The 25,806-nt window shown below is 39.0% G+C and overlaps 1 protein-coding gene across 6 annotated transcripts; it reads right to left on the bottom strand.

The window, feature by feature from the left end:
• Positions 1-7,553: 7,553 nt before the first annotated feature.
• LOC126606188 (ATP-dependent DNA helicase Q-like 2) lies at positions 7,554-23,982 on the bottom strand. Of its 6 annotated transcripts, none has more exons than XM_050273543.1 (20): positions 23,623-23,976; positions 22,451-22,668; positions 20,774-20,920; positions 20,472-20,687; positions 20,206-20,310; positions 19,418-19,522; positions 19,225-19,347; positions 18,524-18,620; positions 14,666-14,707; positions 14,540-14,572; positions 13,072-13,121; positions 12,922-12,999; positions 12,776-12,841; positions 12,567-12,633; positions 12,395-12,448; positions 12,197-12,304; positions 11,122-11,186; positions 9,955-10,033; positions 8,247-8,464; positions 7,554-7,992 (listed from the first exon to the last, which is right to left on the bottom strand). In XM_050273543.1, the coding sequence occupies exons 1-20, from the start codon at positions 23,687-23,689 to the stop codon at positions 7,795-7,797; spliced, it is 2,136 nt and encodes a 711-aa protein (XP_050129500.1). In that variant the 5' UTR covers positions 23,690-23,976; the 3' UTR covers positions 7,554-7,794. The 6 variants fall into 6 exon arrangements, 5 of the variants coding, with proteins under 5 accessions (XP_050129500.1, XP_050129501.1, XP_050129502.1 ...); XM_050273544.1 differs by having other exon boundaries at positions 13,072-13,124; positions 14,539-14,572; positions 14,666-14,702; positions 18,524-18,612; positions 23,623-23,973; XM_050273545.1 differs by lacking the exon at positions 23,623-23,976 and adding an exon at positions 21,494-21,685 and having other exon boundaries at positions 22,451-22,594.
• Between the last annotated feature and the right edge of the window lie 1,824 nt (positions 23,983-25,806).

Raw genomic sequence — 25,806 nt, 5'->3', positions numbered from 1 at the left:
TAGCCAACTCGAACGGACTTTTCCCCGTCGACTCCGAACGTTGCAAGTTATAAGAGAATTGGGCAATATCAAGTAACTTAGCCCAATCTCGTTGATTGGCACTAACATAGTGCCGCAAATAAGTCTCCAACAATGCATTAACCCGCTCCGTTTGTCCATCGGTTTGGGGATGAAAAGCTGTGGAGAAGTCTAACCTTGAGCCAAGTAGCTTGAAGAGCTCCTTCCAAAATCTGCCCGTGAATCGAGCATCTCGATCACTGACTATGCTCCTCGGAACACCCCGATACTTCACCACGTGCTTTAGAAATAAGCGTGCAGCTACTTCGGCTGTGCACTCCACAGGTGCGGGTATGAAAGTGGCATACTTGGTGAATCTATCGACCACGACGAAGATAGATCCACATCCATCAGACTTGGGCAAATGTGTGATGAAATCCATGGTTAGACACTCCCATGGTCTTGATGGGGTGGGAAGTGGTTCCAACAGTCCTCCATGTTGCCTTTGTTCCACTTTGTCTTGTTGGCACACAAGACAAGTCTTCACGTATGAATCTACATCATCCCGCATTTGTGGCCAATAATAAGCATCGCTCACCAAAGCCAACGTGCGGTGAGTGCCAGGATGTCCTGCCCACATTGAGTCATGGCACTCCTTCAGGATTTCTTTCCTTAAGCTTCCCCACTTTGGGACGTAGATCCGCTTGCCCTTGGTGTATAGCAAGCCGTCCTCAAGCCAAAACCTTCTTGTCTTCCCATCCTTGACAAACTCCACAATGTTCTTGGCTTGGACGTCATGTGATAAACCTTCTCGGACACGGCCCAAGAGATGGCTTTGCGGCTTGAGTACCGTAGCCATTAACTCTACTCGTCTACTTAGAGCATCGGCCACCACGTTCTCCTTTCCTTGCTTGTACTCTAGCTTGTAATCAAACTCCGCTAAGAACTCTTGCCACCTTGCTTGCTTAGGTGTGAGCTTTTGTTGGGTTTGAAAGTAGCTAGTGGCAACGTTGTCCGTCTTGATGATGAATGGGGTTCCAAGCAAGTAATGCCTCCAAACTCTAAGGCAATGGATGATGGCGGTCATCTCCTTTTCATGGGTCGTGTACCTCTTCTCGGCATTGTTTAGCTTGCGACTTTCATAGTCTATCGGATGTCCCTCTTGCATCAACACTCCTCCTATGGCAAAGTCGGAAGCATCAGTGTGTAACTCGAATGGCTTGTTAAGGTCGGGCAACCTTAGTACAGGTTCCTCCATTAGGGCCTTCTTCAACCTCTCAAAGGCCTCTTGACACCGGTCCGTCCATTCCCATGCCTTGTTCTTCTTAAGAAGGTCTGTCAAGGGTGCCGCTATGGCTGAGTACCCTTTAATGAATCTCCGGTAGTAGTTGGCTAGCCCCAGAAAGGATCGTAGTGTCGGTACCTTGGTCGGCGGTTCCCACTCTTGAATGGCCTTGATCTTGCCCTTTTCCATCATAAGTTTTCCCTCCTTTATCTTGTGGCCAAGAAATTCTACTTCTTTTGCGGCAAATGAGCATTTCTCTTTCTTGACATAGAGTTCATGCTCCCGAAGGGTCTTGAACACTATGCACAAGTGCTCGACGTGCTCCTCCAATGTCTTGCTATAGACAACGATATCATCAATGTAAACCACGACAAACTTGTCAAGATAAGGATGGAATACCTTGTTCATCAATGTGCAGAATGTTGCGGGGGCATTGGTCAGACTAAATGGCATGACTTTATACTCGAACGATCCATATCTGGTCACCATCGCTGTCTTCGATTCATCTCCAGGGGCTATCCTCACTTGGTAGTATCCCGATCGAAGATCTAACTTTGTGAAGTACCTTGCTTCACCAAGTTGATCAAATAAGTCGGCGATTAACGGAAGTGGGTACTTGTTCTTGATGGTAATCTTGTTCAATGCTCTATAGTCGATGCACAACCTTAAGCTACCATCCTTCTTGCGTTGGAACAAGACGGGTGCACCATATGGGGACTTGGAGGGTTGGATGTAGCCAGCATCAAGTAGCTCGTTGAGTTGCTTCCTCAATTCCTCCAACTCGGGTGGCGACATCCTATAAGGTGATTTGGAGGGAGGCTTAGCACCAGGCTCCAACTCAATCGCATGGTCGACCTCTCTCCTTGGTGGCAACTTCTTTGGAAGTTCCTTAGGCATCACGTCCGCAAACTCCACAATGACGTCTTCCACTTGTTTCGGCAAAGGCCCGTGCTTCTCCTCCCCTTCATTCAACATTAGGGTTGCAAGAAATGTGGCCTCGCCTTTCTTCCAAGACTTGGCAAATTGAATTGCCGACAAGTGCTGGGTACACTTCTTGGTTTGCCTTTCCAATGGCACCAGGCAAGGTTGTCTTCCGTCGGCTAGGATACAGAAGATATTGTAGAAGGGAATGGGAAAGGCTCGTACCTTGTCCATGAACTCTAACCCAATGACTACGCCATAGTCGTCCATCTTGACTACGGTGAAGTCGATATTTCCCTTCCATGCGCCAATGCCTACTTGTACATTGCGCGCAACTCCAACAATGGGGGTGGCAGCGGAATTTACCGTCTTCACGCTACCAGGCTCCTTTGTGACTCGGAGGCCAAGCCTTGTGGCTTCCTCCGACGTCATGAAGTTGTGTGTTGCTCCCGTGTCCACCAACACACGCGTCGTCTTGTCACCAGTCTTGACGTCGACGAACAATGATCCTCCTCCAACCTGAGCCTTGGGTTGTGGGAGGGTTGTCTGGATGGCATTCAGTAGACGGATGCATCCCATGCTTGCATCGTTACTCTCCTCGGCCTTGTCCTCCTTGAAAGCCATGGCCTTAAGGGCTTTCTTTTGTGGGCAATCTCGCATCATGTGAGGGCCGTCGCATAGGTAACAGTTGGGTTGCCAAGACTTACCCTTGCCTTTGTCATGCTTATCGGCTTTCTTCTCCTTCGGTTTGCTTGTCTCGGCCTTATCCTTCGGCTTATGTTCTCCCCCACTTCTCTCATGGTTACCCCTCTTCCCCGTGGACTTGGAATCACCTTGGTGGCTTGATTTAAACTCAATCAAGGATTCAGCAGCGGCAATGGCATCAGACAATGTTTGCACGTGTCTCATTTGTAGTTCGAGTTTTGCCCAATTTTGTAGTCCACTCATGAAGTACATGAGCTTGTCCTCCTCTAACATGTTGGGCACCTCGAATAACAAGCTCACGAAGGCGTTGACATAGTCTTTGACGCTCCCCGTTTGCTTGAGCCACCTTAGTTTCTCCTTGGCTTCGTACTTGGCATTTTGGGGATAGAAGTGCAACATAAGATCTTTCTTAAATTCATCCCAAGTGGTGAGAGAGAACGTACCTTGCTCAATCTCCATGCTTCGGCGACGCCACCACATAAGGGCATTGTCAGCTAAGAACATGGTTGCCGTTGAGATTTTGGACTCGTCATCTTCAAGCTTCAGGTACTTGAAGTATCGCTCCACGTTCCACACGAATGTGTCGAGCTCCTTTGCTTCCCTCTTCCCATTATAGGATTTGGGTTTAAAGGAGTCGATTACCTTGGAGTCCAACGCCTTGATTTCCCTCGACCCTTGCACGAATTGCTTCACGACTGCTTCTTTACAAAACGCCACATTTCCCTTGAGTTCCCTTGTGTCCTTTATTTCTTCTTGAAGCGCCACAAACCTTGCCTCTATGTTGTCAAGGTGAACCTGGACTTCCCTCCGCATCTTGTCTGCCATGGTGTTGAGGGCGCCAAGGAGCTCATCTCGTAGCCCTTCCACCAAGCCACGCAGCTCATCCTTACCATTGTCCACCATGGTTTGGATTTCCTCCTTGTCGACAACGTCCTCATCAAGTCGAGTATCGAACTCGAGTATGGTTCGTTCCACCTTCTCGAGTCGCTCTTCCATGGTCTCCATCGATGCTTGCAAGTCCTTTAACTTTGGCTTGCTCTTGGCAACGTCTTGGACCTCGGCAGCACGCTCCCTTAGCTCGGAGACTCCGGACACCGTCTCTCCACTTGCCATATCCTACTTTCCTTCAAGTGATTCACGAGCTTGGCTCTGATACCAGCTGTCACGGGATGACTCTTTAAGCCTTCCGCCCGTGCGGCACTTATACTTGAATACCTCGATGAACAAGCTAAGTAAGCCTTCGAAGCCTCGCTTCCCCGGATCGAATCACAAAGAAAGCTAAGATAGCTTGGAGAATGCTAAAATCACTCAGAAGATGGGAGAAAGGAAGCTTTGTATAGAAAGTTAAGAGAACTTTACAATTGCTTACAATTCTTGGATGGTTTGGCCAAATGGCCTTGCCTCCTATTTATAGGCCTAAGTCACCTCCTCAATGGAGGGTTCTAGAATCCCCTACTTACATCCAGAAATATCTAGCATAGTTCTAGATACAACTTGCCTAATCTAGATTGTTCTAGGTGAGGCTTTAAATAGGTACACTTGTGTGGAATGTTCCGGAATTCCCTAGATTATCTTGAATGCTCCGCCATGTTCTTGATTTCTCCGGGACGTTCCAGAAGCTTCCATGAAGACATGGCTTCATGGGCTTAGATATATGATGTCTTGGGCATTTCTTTGTTCTTGACACATGGCCCGTGACACAAGGAAATGTTCTTTTTAGCCTCACACAGCTCTGTTTAACCGTATTGGTTTTTGTGTGTTTTATTCAACCCGACGGTTAAAAATAAAGAAGTTTGAGAAGTTAAAAGAAGACACGCAAAAATCACCACCGTTAGAAATTTTTGTGAAGACTAAGATATTACATTTAGCACAGTGTACTCTTAAGCGATGATAGTGACTAACAAAAAACTAATCAAGAACTAAGCTCCTTCCCACTAATCTGCGACCTCAAAATGTGATAGCAATTTGAATACTTGTAAGTTACAAAAAACTAATCAAGAACTAAGCTCCTTCTCCAACGGATATGAACATAAAAGGTTATTGGTACCCGTCTGCCATAACCCTTACCCATTCCTACTTGTAACATGTTTATGATATATATATATATATATATATATATAGGTTGCATTCCACTATACATTGATGGCAGACTAATTTTCATTCTCATGTAGTCGCGGTAATGCATGAGGCAATAGTGTACTTTGGACAATCAGGTCAAACTGTACGCCAAACCAAAGCCGGTTGAATGCCTCCGTAGAAATTCAAACTTGGATTGAGGGTTTTAAACATTTGCTCACTTTTCACTAGACTAATCCTTGGGTTAGTTGGCCAGCCATTGAAGTTGAAAGTCGATCAAGTGATCCCAAATACAGCCCGTAATTATTGCTCCCCCTCCTCCTACCCCCCAACACCCCCCCTCCACACTACACCACACATGCGCTTAATTACTTACTCTTGGTATTGGATCGCATTGCATTATTTTACGCATTAACAATTTGTTGGTCTCCTGAATATAAAGTTTTTTGCACTATATGCGTCCCATTGCTTTTATATAGATATATATATATATATATATATATATATATATATATAAGCGATATTCTACGGTACACTAATCTAAATTGCAGAGAGATATTCAAACTCGTGTGGAAAGAATGAAGCACATTCGTTATCTTTTACAAAACGTCAAATTGTCACGTAAGCCATCAAGTCTGAATCTTGAGGGTCCGTTGCTCCTCTTAGAGCAGTTCCACCCCCTAAAAAAATGCACCAGCACCCAGCCCATTTAATCCACTCAGTGAACAGTGATAGACCCCAATGAACAGTAATAGGTCAAATGCGTCTCCATCCCTAAAACTAAATAGCCTAGTCAATTTTATTAAAATATTATTAATTTTTATTATAAAATAATAATTTGACTTTTATTTTCTAACTTTTTAATAAAATAAAATAATAATAATATTATTAAAATATTTTAAATTTCTGCATCTCCACACCTCTTCCTCAGTTCCTTGTATCATCATATGATTGGTTGTAGGACACATTTCCAACACGAAACAGGTCCTTTTTCTGAATTTTTCAGGGCATGAAAATTCAAGCTCGGGCGGTACCCCCATTTCAAGGCAAATGAGACCATTCAACGATGTTAACCCAAAGGCTTTCTTTGTTGTTTTTCCTTAATGGGTTAACGATTCCTTGTTTTTTACTGAGTTTTTGGCTATGTGTATTTTGTGTTTCTGAGCTTCATGGCACATTTGCCCAGTACATATAATTGTATTCGTAATTTAGTATTCAGCACCACTTGCCAATTTATTGCATGAAAATTGTGAATATTTTTTTGGAAAACATATGGTAAACCAATGGACAATATGTTTACCTGATTATCTATTTGTGTGTAAAATATTATTTTGGAAATATGGTTATCTTTTCTGTTCTGGAAGGGGATTTACAATGCAATGTCAAAAAGAGTTTTATGAGTTTTAGTTTACTAGAAATGTAATGGAATATGTGTTTATATTTATATGAGTTTGATAGTTATTACATCTTATTAGCTATGTTCCTTTTTAGAAGCTTTGATCGGAGCATTGCTCTGTGACAATTGTGATTGATCTTGATTGGGAACATTTTGGCATGGGTTGAGAGGTAGCTTTTATGTCATATGTATAACATAGTCTTGCAATCTGCGACATCGTGGGCTCAAATGCTAGTATATACTAAATATACATTTATTGATCAGTAAATAGTAAAACCAGCTTTCAAATGCTTTATAAAAATTTCCTTAATACTAACGAAAAATATTTTGCAAAAATAAAGAACTTATATTTTTAACAAAAAAACTTGGATTAACATTCCTAGTTTTTGGAATGGTCTTATGGTGCTCGAAGATGACTGCAGACTGACCAACGCGGCGATCAACTTGCAGCCTCGTGGTCCCTCGACTTGGAGATGGCGGCGGCCACCAAGTTTGAAGGAAGGATACATGTTGAAAACGACATGCCGCTCACTTGGGCTTAGGGTTTTGGACGATGGTGGCTTCGCGGCTCGGTGGCGCGGCTCAAAGCCGTGGTTTCTGCGCGATTAGGGTTTTGAAAACCCACTATTTTATGCTTTTCGATATTATATCTCAACAAGTAATCGACACATTGAATCACAACAATAAATAATTATAACAAGACGTAATTTCCAAAAAAAAAAAAAGAACAAAAAAGAACACTTGGATGATGAGCAATTTCGAGAACGTTTCTTCAGGTTTTGATTATTCAGGATCCTCTTCTTCTCGCAATGTCACGTTCGTTCTAATATCATATTGTAAAATAATTCACAAGTAGGGTGAGAGAGAAACGGCCGAGAGAGAAGGGCACAAGTGATTTGTGATAATGTAGTTTCACCATCTGGGCCTTGCGCTTTTATTTATACTAATCATGATGAACTTTACTTGCCAACAAGTAATACAAGCCTATAAGAATTTGATCTTCAAATCCAGTTTACATTAAGTTCACACAATCATATTCCTAGATATGTTATTCATAACACAAATATTTGGGAAATTGACATAAATAGGCCATTTTCTTAATGTTTAGACCAAAATAGGACAAACCGGCCATGCACATTGCACACTCCATACACACCATGCACAAAAGCAAAATGACGAAAATACTCGCATATAAATTGTAAAAACTCACAGCTCATTACGTAATTTTTCTGATTTCGAAGACAGAGCTATAATTGGTTTGGCTTTTTATCCCTTTTACAAAGAAAACTGATAAGAAACATATTTTTCCATCCGTGTTTCCATCTCCAGCATATTATGCACTCAAACGAGCTCCTTACCCAGATAGTGTCTATGTTGTGGGAAGTCAAACAAAAGAGAGTTAGAACTGATCCTATCATGATTCATCATCACTACTCTCAACAAGGATAAGTTGCTTTTTGCTCTTTAGCCTTTTTGAGGCTCTGTTTTCATTTTCTTCTTCTTCTTCTTCTTTAACCTCATCAGGCTGCGCCGAATCAGCATACTTTGTCACTTGTTCAAGGATTCTATTTCCGTATTTCTCCGTCTTCACTTTTCCAATTATATTCTCCAACTGCAAAGAAATTAAATATGCTTCATGCATAAATTCAGGACACCTACGCCTTGTTTGCATAGCAACAGCATAGATTAATAGCATATAATACATCGCACTACAAGTTTTCATCAAACAGAAGATCTCGAACTACTTAAATTGTTGCAAGAGATCTCCCCCTACACAACCCCCCCACTAACAAGCTGAAATGTTAACGTAATGAGGCTGAAACTTTTTGTATGTATCTTAATTGGAATAGTGTTCACAAAACTAACCAGTTCCATCGAATTTGGCTTCTGGGCACTTATCAAGCTGATTTGCTGAGTAGACAGAACAGAATGTGGAAATATTCCTCCATGAACTGAAGATAGTTCCTTCCTCAGCTCGTCAAGCTTCAATTCCAGAGTAGAGGAAGCACGACAGTGTTTAACTGATCTCATACCAGCTACTTTCTTTTGCCCGCTAGTCATTTCAAGCTTTATGCTTCTCTTACCTAAATGTGAAATGAATTGGTGTCAATTAGAGCTAACCAGAAAAGAAGTGAAAACGGAGTCAAGAGTAACATAAAACCTTCTTTCCAAGCGGTTAATATGAGTTTCAGTAGTTTATGGACAGTGAAAGGTGAAATGTAGGTGATCATGACACTGAAATTGAGTCGAGTTACATCACAATTCTCTTTCTTTCTATTTGCAGGTACGGTGCTCAAAAAGGAAAATATGCATCTTATTAGAGCATCTCCAATGGTATAGACAATTAAAGTAGGCAAAATTGTACCATAAAGGCTGATGTGGCATGATGGCTACTCAATTGCCTCATGGAAAAAGTGTGACACTCCAATGGATTAAGCAATCAAATGGGTTTGCCTACTCCATTGGAGATGCTCTTAGACCAAATTTTCAGTACAGGAACCTAAACAACCGACATAAAACAGGTATAAAGTAGGCTCTAGGTAAATTGGACCATCAACGATATTTTCTTTAATAAACATGTATCACGTGCAGTAGCACCCACAGGTGTAAATATTTTACACCAAATTACAGGGGCGTGCAATTTGGCCAGATTGACCAATATAGACATATATCCAAAGTTAGTGTAAAAGCGGATCTTTACTTCCACAGTTAATCACTTTCATACTGTAACCGACATGTTTTATTTTGCTATTATTAATGAATATAGACATATCAAGAATAGCATTCAAGGAAACTTGTGATAATATGCGACTCCGTTTCTTAGAATACCTCAAAATGTAAAACTATCTGACGTTCTGCAATTCACATAAGGGTTAGACTTGAGAACAGAAAAACTAGAAACTCACTCCAAATGGGATGGAAAATGGCTCAAGTTTCGCAATTCTCACGGTTAGCATTCCACCTTCAAAGATATCCTCTAGGGTATGGGTAAAGCTTCTGCAAACTTCTATAACAGAACTGGTAAGTAAATTAAAACTTAAAACGCTGCAGTATTACTTTGGAATAGGAGAGCCCAAAAGGACTCATGACTGTCTCATTGGCAATATCTTAAAGGCACAAGCACCTTTTGATTTGGGTGATCCTAGCAGATGTAGTCTTTGAGAATAAGCTGTAAATTTGACTGTTTGGATCACTGAATTCTAGTGCGGTGTGTCCCTATATAAATGTTCTAGAGAAATCACAACATGACGTAGGCAAAAGTTCTGCCGAACCAGTATAATTTTTGTGTGTTTCTAAGGTTTTCTATATTTGCTAGTCTAGTCTATTGTCGTTGGTTACATTAGAGAACAAGGTCTAGTGGGCGTGGTTTTCAACATTATGCTACAAGACATGTCGTTCTTAAAATAAAATGCCTCAAACTGTAACTTTCAAAACATAGCATTTCAGATAATACCATAAACTTTTCCTGTATAAAATATGTTAATATAAAGAGACTGGAATACAAATCTCTTATTAGATTTCGACAACACAACTTCTTTTACGTGGCATCTTTTGAGAAAGAATAATTTCTGACCTTGCAATACTTGCTTTGCCAAGGGTCCTATTGTTACATATGCATTTGTAGCATAAGCTGTATGCTGAAATTCTTCTTTCTGCATCAAGAACAGTGTGATTCTATATCACGTACTTGAAACAACCATATGAGAGTTATAAAGATTCAAAAAAAATAATAACATGCTTACAGAAGATTTAACAGGGCATCATTTATAGAGAATGAAAAATAAAAACCTTGGGAGACAAACTTTTTGTCTTGCAAAAAAAAAAAAAAAAATTAATAACAACAACAATATGCTTTAACGAAATAATTCAGAAACTAAAAGAAAATGGAACTGTAACAGAATTATAAGGCCCAAAGCTTAAGCTGAGAGCCCACATCAATGTATATCAAACTTACAATCCTCACCTGCAGCCCCACCCTATGCATGGACAAGCAAACAAATGCAGATAGAGATTGGAGATTTTAGGACCCTCGAAACCGGAGCCTTCCCATAATTTTTGGCAAATAAGCAGACCCCAAAAGGCTTAACGGTCTGTTTGATTCGCCGATGAGATAGATGAGAACGAGATCCCATTCTCATGTTTAGGAAGACCATTGATGGAAACAGATAACCGCCACATGGTATTCCAAGCACATGAAAGGGGAATCTCATACCCTTTGGGGTGTTTTTCCCATGACTAGAGAAATGCAAACAATGCATCTTTTCTGACTAAATTATCTTGGTTGAAAATTTAGAATACAACTTTTTTATACACAATGCTGGGGTATGATTCAAGGGCTAAAAAAAAATTGGTTCTGATAACTGCATAGTCAGAATGAAAAACAACGAAATTTTCCTTGATGTCATTCTCATTTCCACATTTTGGAACACTCAAAAACTTCTATTCCCATCCCCCAGGAATGAGCATAGGTATTTCCTGCCCAAAGAGCAAATCCCGCAAACCAAATGGGCCAAAGGAACCTTAGGGGTTCAGGAATGGCCAAAAATGTATATCACACTAACAAATATTATTTAAAACATTGCAGGAACATCAAGGTTTAAGACCGAATACTTGCACATGCCAGAACATTAAAAATTAGAATTCTTAAAGAGTTTTCTGTGATTGTCAAAAACCAGATCAGAAAAAAATCAAAAAATTAAGAACGATGACTTTTTCAAGGTCCAAGAGTTCAACTTCTTACCAAAAATCGATCTAATATAAGCTGTATGACAAGCTGCTCTATTTCCTCTCTGTTCAGCTCAGAACCTGAGTAATTCATACACCAATGATAAGTTTCCATTCATTAAATGATAACATGTCAGAATTTGTGTTTTAAGTCAAATCTCTCTTAATTTTTTTTTTCTTTTTGTTCCATAATTTATTAATGTATAAGTGAAAGGCTATATGATTGTTGGTTCATTATATGTTTTCAATAATATTACTTTGTGCGATAGAAAACTGATTAACTCGTCAATTATACAGTAACTACTAAATAATGTGCAATTGAGTAGTGCGCCGTGTGAACTAACTATATGGCTCCGCCATTGACACCACTTGGAACTACAAAAAGGAAAATACAATATGCCCCTCCAGTTCTTTCCAAAAGTTTCATGCCTCTCACGCCTTTGACCCTACAAGGCCTACACAATACAGAAAACAACCCCTTGTTCCCATCACTAGATCTTAGACAAGCAGAAATCGTGAATAGACCAAAATATAATATGACAGAGACAGTTCTAGCATTCATATAATAACATAATAAAGGCACAGCCTTCGACCTACACAAACTTCATTTTTCCTAAGTAAACTAAAAACCCTCTATTTCTTTTTCACTCCTCAGTAGATATCACTATTATAGGGAAAGCTGATCAATGCATTGTGCTAGTATGTAACTCAGATTGAAATTACAAAACTGAATTAGTTTACCATTATTTTCTGGTGGTACAAACATTTCCTTGATAGCTAAAATGGTACATTTATTACACCGGAATCAATTTTTTTTTTTTTTTATAGAAGAAATGATAACAATTTATTAAAACAATAACATGAATTACAAAATAGTGGATAAGAAATCCACCATCCAACAAAACTAGCTAAGACCTCTCAAATAGATCTATTTACAAATAACTAAAACTGAATCAAAATCATTTTACGGCTGCTAACATATCCCACACTATATGAGAAAGAGAATAATCCCTGAACTTATTCCTAGATCTACTACACCGGAATCAATCATCTAATACAAAAAGAATTATATAATGGAGCAATAAACATACCTAGTTCCTTGTGCTTTATTTTGATTTTATCAACTAATTGCAGCACAGTCAATCTTTGATCATTTTCTTGTACATCTTGCAGCAAAGAAATAATAACCTTTGCATGTCCTGTAAAGCATGCCAACATTATGAACGAACTAATAGACAATTATAAAGAATTGTACTCTTTTCCATTGAAGAGAACACAAAGAAACATACGTGACACATCCAGTTCTTTAACCTCATTGGAAAATGCACAGTTGTCACACATCCCTGAGATAGCATACATTAGTTATAAGAATTAGTAAAACCAAACAAATGACGTGTGTCCCCGTGTGTGCGTATGCATGTGCTCTTGAGCATACAGAGGAACAACCAATAACACTATTACCATTGCAGTCCTGTAATGGCTCAGCAAAATGGCGGAAAAACGAACTATGGCGGCATTGTCTTTTTGACTGCAATTTTAAAGAGAAATTGATAAGACTAATGTTAGATTTACTACTTTTATTACAAAAAATCAAATGCATGTGGCGCAAGGCTACAAATATTACGAAACGATGTAACTGGTAGGATGACTAAAATGAAAACGGATACTACCTGACAATATCGTACTATGTCATAAAGGTTCTGCAATCCAGAATTTTCATAGAAGACCATTGAACTCTGCTCAGAGAAAATAATATCTAAAGATCACATTGTTTAGGAAATTATAAATGAACCAGTGCAATAGCAGAAAATAATACCTGTCTAGGAACATCACCGGGTCTAAAATAAAGTAGGCATTGAGAAGGGAGTCCATCTCGTCCAGCTCGGCCGCTTTCCTGGACTTACGAAGGTTACAGAAGGGATAAAATTAAAGGATATGTAAGTTAGCAGCTGGGAAGGTGAAAAACCTGGTAGTATGTTTCCATTGATTTACTTAGGCTGTGATGGATGACAAACCGGACTACAAGCAGTTACCAGTATTAGATATAACAGGAAAAGAAAAAGACTTCTTTGACGGAACAGTAAAATAAGATTAAATTTGTATTTGTATGCAAACTTCAAATGGCATGGAAAAACAAGACAACATAAGGAAATAGAAGATAAGTGAAGAAAGAAAGCATTGACTGCACAAGTTTTGTTGTCTGTGATCCCAAGACTTTGAACATTAGACTGAACTTGTCCCTGATCCACCCATATATGAAACTTTTCCCCATAACATGTTACTCATACTTACCAATTTAAATTCTTATGTTATTAATTATTATGAAAAATTATTCCCCCCCTTAATATCATTATATTTATAAGGTGCTAAGATTTCCATTGAAAACAAAACGAAATTACAACACAAGAGACATGGTGTTCCCTGAACTACATGCAATTAAAGAACAAGAAAAGATAAAAGCAAGAAAAAAAAAACGAAAGAACTGACAAACATAGAACAGTCCCCAATCAGGAAATAAAATAGCATAAACAATCAGTCCATACTATCTGAAGCCAAAAGGATGTCCAGAAACAAACTCTAACCCACAAGTAATCCACATTCTCCCCCTTCACACCCTAAATGTTTCCCCTATTTCTCTCCATTCAAACAAAACAAAATAAAACTGCCAGCACCGAGCCTTTTCACAACTTAGGCTTCTCACAAATAATGCAATACAAGATTCTGGGATTGCCCGAATCAAACTGCACCTTTCTTTATTTTCTGAACCTCTAGTTGTATTAGCTCTGTAAAGATTCCGAGCAATTAGGTTATTTCTACACATTAATGATAATATGCTTTTATTGGGGAAAATACATGAACATTGCAAATTTAAGACCAAGTGCCCAAGAGTTGGGCTATGTGTGCTGGTCATAATGCTCAATTCAGTGAGAAACAAAGGCCCCAAGTAACCAGCTCGGGCCCCTTAGGTCTCAGTTTTGATAGTACTATTGATCGAAGAAATAAAAACATGGTCATTATGATGTAAAAGGAGTAAATTATAAATCAAGTTGCAGATTCGAGCTAAAGCTCCTTTCCCTTTTGGGACTCACCATGTTAAAAGAATCAAATCACCATTCAATTATCTATTAAGGTTCTCTTAGTTTAGTGAATATTTTTGCAGATTCAGACCTTATGTACAGTACCGATAGTGTGTGACCGCACCCATGTGCGCGTATGTGCTGGGAAATTAGGAATATCTTGACCTGTATGCATAATAGTTTTCAGAACTTCATGATTCATCCATGACTCCCATTAGGAGTCAAGTCCAAATATGATGACCAGAAAACCACCATAATCTATTAAGTCCCCACATACTGTCAATGCAAAGAAGATAAATTTCGATTGGAGAACCCATACAACACAAAATCAAAACAAATAATGTTGAAGGACTAACCATCTGGTTTGTTGATTCCCATGCCAAATGCCACCTGGAATGCATATGCAAGCTAAGGTGTAAGGAAGATAAATAGGAAAACAATAAAGTTCCTTACGGTGAAAAAGGGAACTGAAAACAAACATACAGTGCCTACGATGACTTGTAGCCTTCCATTGCTCCACCTGTGCTATCAAACATACGAAAGAGGAGAAAGTGACTAAACAAAGGAATATGCATTAACACGTGATCATGTGTGAGCTCAGAATAGGCGATACGTATACAGAGTTACCTCAACATCCATAAAGATAATACTAGTTGCTAAAAATAGATAATAAAGGGTAACAATTGAGTTTTAAGAAGCGGGCTTGAATAATATGAGCTGGGCATTCAGTTAAAAAAAAACTATCTATTAATCTTCCATCCTGAAGGTAACCCATAAGGGTTGACAACCTAAACCAAGTTTTCAAGCATCTAAAGATCAACAATTAATGTAAAACGAATTGTGGAGAGCAAAATGCCTCTGTCTTAGCCCTCTCAAGGCTCTAAACCTACCTCTCGGTTTGCCATCAATTATCTCTTAAAAATTAGATAAACTCACTACTAATCCCTGTCCTCCACCTCCTAACACATGAGCTAGGAATGGTAATTAACAATCAAAATGGTCATAAGCTTGGGTAGTAAATACGATATGCATGTCCAATTCTTCATTCTGTGTATCGTCTGAATTTTGGGCAACTTTGACTTTTGGATATGGTACTTTGGGAAAAGATATCCAGAATTTCAAGGAATGTGACAAATAAGAGGTTAATCCATGGTAAACTTTAGTCAGCACTCAGCAAAACAATCCAGAAAGATTTTGTCCCTTAAAAAAAAAAAAGAACAGACCAGCATACTTAGCAACAGTCATGTAATTCCATGATACCCTTGTTAGGTTTTTGGTTTGTCTTTTGTTAAAGTCCTATTTTGTTTAGGATTGTATTTTGGAAAGCCAAAGGTGCACAGATTCTTGTCCTACAAGGATTAGGAAAGAATTAAGTTTTCTTATACAATTAGATTAGGAACCAACAACAACAACAACAACAACAACAACAAAGCCTTTTCCCACTAAGTGGGGTCGGCTATATGAATCTGTTGACCCTAAAAACTACCAAGCCTACTTGGTGCGCAGGCTGAGTAACTAGTGAGCTAACTACGTCCTTCGGTTGATGCAGGGCGTGCCAACTCGTCGGCCGAGCTCGGCCGAGGAGTAAAATATGTTGATGTTGCATTGGGTGCCCTGTTGACTTCTCGATCTTGCGATTGCGGCCAAGGAAGGAACATTCTCGGCCTTCGGGTTCTAGAGCCTGAAGACAAGGCTGCTAGTTCTACAAAGTTCACAAATCGTCGGCGCCGAATTCGGTCACAGTGATTATATTTGTAAGGGTATAAGCACGCCGAATCGACCAGAGTATAGGGGCACAGATACTCAAAACAGATATGTCTTGATGGTAAATGTGGTTCAGCCGTCAGAATACCGAACTCTAAAGCTTGTGACCCAATCATAAAACAACTCGGCGTTCAATGTGCCAAGCCCTAGTAAATTGTAGCACCTCACCTCGCCAAAAAGGCTAATGAGATGACTTCTGCCAACAAAGACCCGAAAGTCTTTCTCAACCGAGACTTGGATAGATAACCAGTCGGCCTCGACGCAGTGCTGTTTATTCAAACTGAAGATGTTCCGCGATCGACTAGTTCTACGACGATAGTGATGTTTATCCAAACTGAAGGTATCACCGGTTGCCTTCACAATGCTGTTTATCCAAACTGAAGGTGTGTCGGCATAAAAGAAAATAAAAATCTCAAGGTTGTTGAGAGGTTTCGCGTAGAGCGAGAGTTTGCGTAGGGCAGTTTGTGTGTTGAATTGGAGGGGCCTTGAATGATGCACCCCTCCCTCTATTTATCGAATCAAACCTATACTTAGATTAGGACTCCTTACCCCGATCCAATCTTATCTCGGTCAATCCTACTCCTATTAAGACTTTGAACTCAACCACTTATCAGGCCAAATTCATTCCCAAATTTCAGCATCCTCATCCTACCGAGACTCCTTATTGTGTCAGGATTCAACTACCCCATCCTGATAGGACACGACCAGCTCCCTGAGCAACCCCCTCCAGGCCGAGACCAATTCTAAACTCGGCCCAAACCAGTATATTGGGCCCAAACAGAATCCTAGAACGCCATTGCGCTCGGTTCTGTGTCATGTCCTCCTTTAGATCCAAGTACTCTAAGTCTTTTCTTAAGAGTCTCTTCCAAAGTTTTCCTAGGTCTTCTTCTACCCCTTCGGCCTTGGACCTCTGTCCCGTAGTTGCATCTTCTAACCGAAGCGTCAGTAAGCCTTCTTTGCACATGTCCAAACCACCGTAACCGATTTTCTCTCATCTTTCCCTCAATTTTGGCTACTCCTACTTTAACTCGGATATCCTCATTCCTAATCTTATCCTTTCTCGTGTGCCCACACATCCAACGAAGCATCCTATGTTCACACAACACGCCGGATGCACTCTTCCACTTCATCCATCCAGCATGTATTCTATGGTTGAGGTCTCCATCTAATTCTCCATTCTTTTGCAAGATAGATCTTAGGTAACGAAAGCGGTCGCTCTTTGGTACTTCTTGATCTCCGATCCTCACCCCTAACTCATTTGGGCCTCCATTTGCACTGAACTTGCACTTCAAGTCTAGAATTCAAGACTTGAAAAAGATGTTAAGCAAGGAGTTTGACATAAAGGATCTAGGTGGTACATAAAACATCCTTGGCATGGAAATTCAGAGAGATAGGACCGATGGTAGGATCTAGATATCACAAGCCAAATATATCCAAAAGGTTCTTGAGAAGTTCAACATGCTAGAAGCAAAGGCAGTTTCGACTCCTTGAGTGGCCAACAATGTCCCAAGTCAGAAAAAGAGAAATCAGAGATGGAGAAGGTTCCCTATGCTAATGTTGGGGGCTGTCCAAGGTTTGCAATGGTGTGACCCGACTTAACTCAAGCAATCAGCGTCATTTCCAAGTACATGGCAAATCTAGGAAAGCAACAATGGGATGCAGTAAAGTTGATTCTGCATTACTTGAGAGGTTCTTGGTGACAAGGGATTATGTTTGAGAAGAAGTGGAACACAAATGCAAGGGTGTTAGGGTACATTGATGCTGACTCTGCAGTGGACTTGGAAGAAATTCAAGCATTGCTTGAACTTAATCAATCTCATTGATTGATCAAGGTGGAGCACCTCCTCACTTGAGGTCCAATGAGGCAATAAGAAGTTTGCCAAGGTGAAGGTTCTTGAAGATTTCCAAAGCTGCTTCAAGAAGGTTCGAAGATAATCTGGAGTGCAACAGTCAAGACTTGGTTCGACTCACCAAGGTGGAGATTATTAGCTTTTTGGTCCGTCTTTTGTTAACCTCCTATCTTGTTTAGGGTTGTATTAGGAAACCAAAAGGTGAACAGATTCTTGTCCTACAAGGATTAGAAAAGAATTAAGTTTTCTTGTAAAATTAGATTAGGAATCCTAGAAGCCAAACTGGATAGGAAAGAAAGTGTACTTTTTCTGTCCCATATAGAATAGGAAACCTAATCAGAAAATAGGATGTAAACCGCACCCTATATTTATAAATAGAGGCGCGGGAAAGGCTAAAAGGAAAGTGAGAGAAAACAGAGAGATAGCCAAGGGAGGAAAGGGATTAGTTCTAGGGTTTGCAAAAGTACTGTACGCTCTATTATTTATCAAAGAAGTCATGGTTTCTCTATCTAGAGAAATCACAACTGGACATAGGCACAAGTTCTACCAAACCGGTATAAATCTTATGTGTTTCTGGTTATTCTCTAATTTGCTAAGTTTAATTTATTGCCGGATACATCAAAAGAGCAAGTTCCAGAGGAGAGTCAAAGTAAAAACAACCCTCAGCCACAAATCATACTGGAAAAATAATCTCTGCAAAATATCTATAATGAGTCAATAAATTTACCGCTTATGAACATTTTCACGAGCATTTGCATCCATGTCTGCATGATAATGATGAGCTGATATTCCTTTCTCACGCAGCTCCTTTGCAACCTAGAATTCTAAACGTAAGGAATTATGTATAATGCTATTTTGGACAAGCAATTATGTATGATGCATTGCTACAACCTAAAACTCCTATCTATGCATGACAATTATGCTAAAGCCCTGATCATGTGTGAATTTACGCTAAGTAAGCAAATTCATGGAAAAAATATATATAATAATCCAGTTTAGATAAATTAAATAGTTGTGGTCATGGGTCATATCAGACTCACTGTAGCCAACAAGACAGAGAGAGAGAGAGAGAGAGAGAGAGAGAGAGAGAGAGAGACTCAACAACAGAATCCTATAAAACTTATGTTTACAAAACAGTATACAAAGTGTGTTCTAAGTGAAAGTTATCTATAGGGAAAGATTTCTATATTTAGGAAATATGCTCAAAACTGCAATCCTTAAGCAATTCTGTTTTGACTCCAAAAAAATTTTGGAAACTTGTTAACTTATCAAAAGTTTATCTAACCAAATTCAGGCATTGTGCTTTAAAACTGCTTACACTTCCATCATTTCAGGATTTATTTTGTCCATATCTGTTATCACTTTTTACAAATTATGTGACAGTCAACCAAAAGCAACCAACAATGAAAATAAACGAACAACACAGACCTGTTCACATTCCTTTCGAGAAAAGCAATACACTATGCCAGATTCATGATCTGAATAAGAGTGATGAATAAATTCTGCAATTTCATCAACCACCACCTTGCCAACTGAAGACTTCTCTCGTACCTAAAGCATAAAGAATTATGGCTACCTCTCTTCAAATTCAAAGCCAGAAACCATGAAAAAACAAACAAACCATATAAAATAGATTTGGCCTGTTGACTGTGCTGACAAATTTTACACATCTAGGAATGTGAAGCATCTCCATCAGATCACTTTGCACTTTCTGGGTAGCAGTGGCCTGCAGTATATATCACAAATCCATCAGTTCAACAAAAAAATGCAATTAGAAGCAAGCACATGGTTACTCCATTCTTTTCATTCCTCTATATTATCTACGAATGAAGGTGAAACCGCAAACCCCAAACTGCTTTTTCCCGTTCTATTAGTTTCATATGAGTTGATTGAAATGCCCCAATATTTAAGGAATTTATTATCAAATTTGTAAGCACTCAATAGCATCATTTTGCCGATACAAAACAAAAAATAACAGCCCCTCTGTCATGCTTTCCTTTGCTTCTCTACCACCAGCATGGAAGAGAAAATTGTGACCAGTATTCAGCAAATTATTACCATACATTTTGGGAACTGTTATTAGCACTCCAAAAATCTCATTCTACACTCCTTACAAATGTAATTTTCTTTCCAATTATAGAAAGTTTGGAGTGCAAAATGAGATTGTTGGAGTGCCAATAACAATTCCCTAAATTTTATTAATAAGGAAACTGATACAATGCACAATGAAATCAAAGCTCTCGCCAATCAAGAGAAATAAAATTAACAAGGTACTTTAACTTCTATTGAATACCCAGAATTTAAATTGGGGACTTTTTGTTTATTCGAGATGGGAGTGGAAGAAGCTATGGAATTGTGATAGTGCCTCTAAAGAGGATATAAGAATTAAAGACAGAAAAAAAAACTTACAGTCAGAGCAATCACAGGAACATTGGGAAACTGAGTCTTGAGGATACCAAGACTTTTGTAGTCAGGTCGAAAATCATGACCCCACTGGCTGCAGCAATGTGCCTCCTGAAAAAAAATACACCATGATATTAGACACTACAGAGATATTCAACTTACTAACTAAAGAATCAAAAAGTATTGATTGCTGAAGGGATGATAAAGCCAAAATACCAATATGCCTATTTTTGCTTCAAGGTATAATGAATCATTCAAGGCAACATACTTACGTCAATAGAAATGAGAGATAGACGACCAGCGTGATGGCACTTTTCAAGTTTTGACATAAACCTCTTACTCTTTGATATCTTTTCTGGCGTCACGTACAATATTTTCAAATCTCCCTCCCCCTTTTCGAGGGTCTTGTATATTGACTTCTCCTCCTCCTTATTAGTAGTTGATGTCAACATATGAGCTGGAATGCCTAAAGCTGACAAACCCATCACCTGAAGCAATGGTAGTTTGTTGAATAACCTGATTAAAATCTTCAGGACACAGTTTTTGTAAAGTGATGGATAGAATTTATTACAACCTGGTCCTGAATCAATGAAAGCAAAGGACTGACAACAAGAGCAACTCCATCACGAAGGATTGCTGGAAGCTGGTAACAGAGGCTCTTGCCACCACCCGCAGCCATAATCACTAAAACATCTCTTCCACTCATCACAGCATTGATAATCTGGCACGAATTAGCCACTATCAGCAAATCTAAAGAAAGAGATGGGGATAAGCATCTAAAAAACAGTTTGAACTTTAACAACTAAAGGGCGAACTGGCACTAATATAACGCTAGAACTACTGGAGTGCAATTAACGATACCACCAAGAGAAACACAACTGGTACAGGAGAAAGATAAAACATTCACAATTCCAGCTACCATATCCAGACACTACTCAGGCCAAGGCCCACGTGGTTTATCTGATTGGAAGAATTAGTTTTCAGTTTGAATGATCAAAACTAATACTTGTATTATATATACAATAAAATGACATATGAAACCACAGTTCAATGAATCAGCTATAAAGACTCGCAAACAACTATTTATGCGAGCGTAGGAGTTGACTTTTTGAATTACAGAAGTACTGATAAGGTCATTAATTATAATTACTAGTAACTGTAATACTTCCTCTTTGTATTCTTTGTGTAGCTATTGACTCCCTCATTTTCACCGAGAAGTACATACAAAGATTAATCTCAAATATTCTCTACATATACCAAAGCCTAGAGAAAACTAGGACTTTGTGCTTCTTACCTAGCAGTTGGCCCCTGCCCAAACCCTAGCTGTCGGCAAACTAGGTTTTGTTAGCCAATTTCCCTGTGATCTTCCCAGTGAGCAAAATCTATCCATTTTCCAGAACACATCAATCTCGTCCCGAGAAGAATACAACACCCTCAGCTGTTTACTGCCACCGCTGCCCCAGAATTTCTAACTTTCCATATGATTCTATGAAGAAGAATGAGCAAATAATGGGGTTTTTGTCTTTAAACGTGAAATGAAAAGAAAAATGCTTGTACTGTCATGATTTTTTCCGCTGCTCTTCCAATTTTTATACGACTGATTACTAAGCTATTTTTTTTTCTCTCCTTTGGCCAGCCAATCTCCACACCCTCAACTGAGACAGTGAAAAGCAACAATGTGCTGATGCAGGTCACAGTTAATCTAGATGGATCCAGTTATTCTGTGCGGTCTACAGTTGTGGAAATATAAGTCACAGAGAGAGGTAAACTGGGTTACTTTTGAAAGACTACTGAACCATCTGAAACTGTTGCTACCTATTCAAATGGAAATTGGCATCTTCAGTTTATACTACATATTTATGTCGATAGTTGCACGCAGATATGGTGTTCAAAATATTTGCAAAAATCTTGTTTACTTGTGTTCAATTTCTTATCACTAACTTATGTTCAATTGCTTTCATTAAAGCTGAAACATGATTTACTTAAAACATCTTTCTTGTAGACAGAGCTCATGCTTATTGACAACTTGCAAAGGAACTCCTCCATTAAGTAAACTTAGATATGAATTTATATGAATTTTTACCTGACTCAAACCATGAATTTATTCAACATCTGTTTACAAATAAGAAGTACCCAAAGGGAGAGTGCAATAAGATCCCTTATATTCTCTTTCTTAGTGGAGAGCTGACAATATGATAGCAAACAAAGGAGCAGGAAATTTGAAAAAGAACAATCCAGAAGCAGAAGTTACCTCTCGCTGATTTGCACGATATGTGGATATGCCAAATATATTGAACCTAACATCATTAGCTCGAGAATCCCACTCAAATATCCCAGACCAGTTTTCCTCAGCATTTGAAGCACCATTAACAGGATATGCTGAATCTTTAGATGCTTCAAGTAAAGCTTGCAGTTCAGATTGCCTTTCATATAACCTCTCTTGTTGGTCAAGCAATATCTTAATTTGGTCTGAAAAACGAGACATATGCATAAGTCACTGTGTTCTTAATATATAAGAAAAACGTGGACAAACTTCTGTAACTTATTCAAGACGGATCATATCAGATAACATACATTTACTATCTTTTCTATATTTTAATACGAATTGTCTATCAGAAAATATTATCCGCATTGATCAACCAAAACATATATTTTAAATCCTCAAATGAGTGAGAAGGCTAAAATACAAATGATCCAATGAATCAAATCAGAAACAACAGGAAGAAAAACAATATTAGCAAAATTGAAAAATGAGGTCTTCTGAACCCAAATTTGAATCCCCATTCTTGTAATCTGATGATTTTATGCAAGTGGCCTTTTACCACAATGGTGGAAAGGTGTTGATCCCTTGCATGAGGGTGTGGGTTCAAACCCCGTCGGTGGCTTACTAAACATCTAATCTAACAAAATCTATCATTTGACAAAAAAAAAAAAAAAGAGGTGAACCTAACACAGACCAAAAACATCATACATTACAGGGCAGCCTAGCGCACGAGGCTTCGGACATGAGATTTATGGGAACAATAACACCTAATACGTATGCAGCGATACCCCTGTCTCCAGAGAGGCTCCATGACTTGAACAACCAGACAATTGGCACTTAATTCCTCTTATAGTGAATTCGTGATTACTCTCCAGAAAATATTGGTTACACTTGCAATTGCATTATAATATAGACTTAACAAATTTACCCAGCTCCAAATAAAGCCAATTTCTTAAACTAGTACTCAAAATTCGTAAAGATTAATACTTTAATTCCTCATAAACCATTTTCTTTTCTGGTTTATCATAATAATCCTATAGTAAATTAGGTTTCAAAAACTGAAGCATAGAAAGTATCAAATGATGAAATAAAATTTTTGAAAAAAAAAAAGGGAAAAGGAAAACAGAAAGCGGAGAGAGAGATAGAGAGGGGTTGGTTACCTTGGACGCCTTGGATTTCAGCCTCTACGTTTTGCAGCTCTTCTGCTATTATGTCTTCCGTTTCCATGCCAAGCTCCTTACGCGACAGAGAGAGACTCAGAGAGAGGGTGATTCGGAACTGCTGTTCACCGCTATGCAGCACAGCGTACGCAATTCCAACACTAAAAGTTATTATTGTTTTTTTTTTCTTTTCTAGACACTCAAAAAAGAAAAAAAAATCAGTTGGCTACTCAGCGTAGGGGGTGGGCTCGAAAACCTATAAAAATTTGAACCGATTGAAAACGAAAAAGAATATTATTGATTTGGATTCAATTTTGGTGGTTCAGAATTGAACTGAGCTGAATTCAACCGCAACCTACTTCAAGAAAAAACATAGAACTAATAGAAGAGTTTGCATGAAACCAAGCACATGTCGTTTTAGAATTCATCCGTCGGACTTCATTTAGTGTGACGAGCCTTTGTTAGTACTCATTTTCAAGCCCAACTCCAAGTCAATCTTTAGCCAAACTTCAATTCCAAGGTTGTAAGCACACTTAAAGGTCCAAATATACTGAAAGCCTTATTCACTATATTTTTTTTCTTCATTCTTTTCTTCAATTTCTAGGTTAACAACAACAAAAAAGAGTAAATAAACTAAAATTGAACCAGACGTAACCAAAATAATTTGGTTTCTAGGTGATCTAGTCTATCGTGGTACTCCTCTAATTTCTTGGCACGTTTTCACCCAAAGCATTCTTGGGATATGGTGGATCTCGCTTCTTGCATAGAGGTTTGGTTCCTCCTTCCACTTAAAAAAAATGCTCGGTGTGGCTAGGTTTTAAAAAGGTGCTCCCTATTATCTCTTCACATTCGACTTGGATTGTGGGTGATGGTTCTCAAGTTTCTTTTTGGTTTGATAATTGGTTGGGCAGGCTGCTTGGATTTCCTATCTCAACATCCTTGATGCTCTTGCTCATACTGTCAAAGCCTCAATAAGAGATTTTATGCAGTTCTCATTTGGAATTGTTGTAGCATTTCACTACTACTATTTTTCTTGAAGTTTTGCTTTAATTACAACTACTCCTCTTCTGGTGCTGGCATCTTTTGACTCTTTATGTTGGTCTAGATCTTTTTTTTTTTTTGTATTCTTATAGCTAAAAATACTTATTCTCACTTGCTTAACATTGATAGCCAAGTGCTTTGGTGGAAAATCATTTGGTTTGGAAAAGTCTTCCACGGTAGTCTCCTAACTAACATGGTGCTTCAACATAAGGTTTCTCGTTGCGCATTTTGTAATTCAGCTCTTGAGTATCTCCCTAAAAAAAATTTAGAATGCTTTTGGACTATTGGTCTTGGTTGTTGGAGCTTTTTCGTCATCCTTCTCTAGTGGCATAATCAATGTTACATGTTTTTTCAGAAACATTTCTTAGAAATTTTTTTGGTTCTACTCGAAAACTTTGGATTATAGTGGCACATACTTTTATATGGGCATTTGGTTTCTTCATAACCAAATTTGTTTTAGGGCAAATTCTAAGTGCTGGCTAGCCGTTTGGTTTCGTGACTCAACTCTAGTGTGTTTTTTGAGTGGTAGTCCTCAAACAGCAAGTTGAGCAGTCCGAAGACGACGAAGAGGACAAGGGCGACGATGGCGCAAGACTTGAACTTGAAGAGCGACAAATCGCAGCTGGATTCCTTGAGGTTGTTCTCAATGCGGTTGATCTTCTTAGTCTTGGACTTTTTGGTAATTTTGGCGGCGGAGGAAGAGTCAGGCTTCATGGTCTCGAGCTTCTTGGCAGCTTTGTCGATGGAGGAGCGAAGGGACTTGTAGGAGTTGGTGTGGTAGATGAGAACCCATGAGATCGCCTGGAGCGGAGGGACTTGCGAGAGTGAAAGTGGGAGGAAGGCAGGAGGGCAATGTTAGCAAATTGAAAAATTCATTAATGAATTTACTGTTCACCCATGTTTTTCAAATAAGCTAGTTTTTTGAAGCTGTTTTTTGCAGCTTCAGGTTTTTGGCTTTTTTTTCATCCTAAACTTTGAAATAAAGTTAGTTTGGGGTTTACTTTTTTTGATACCCACTTTTTTAAAATCACCTCAGCATCAAACCAGGGCTGAGGCTTCCCAACCCCCTTAGAACACCTAAATATTGAAAAAACAAAACTTTACCTAAGTCTCACTCCCCATTACTTGAGATCCCATCGAGAA

Source organism: Malus sylvestris, chromosome 16, assembly GCF_916048215.2.
Source record: "Malus sylvestris chromosome 16, drMalSylv7.2, whole genome shotgun sequence".
Classification (NCBI taxonomy): Eukaryota; Viridiplantae; Streptophyta; class Magnoliopsida; order Rosales; family Rosaceae; genus Malus; species Malus sylvestris.
This window is presented reverse-complemented; position numbering and strand designations above follow the sequence as displayed.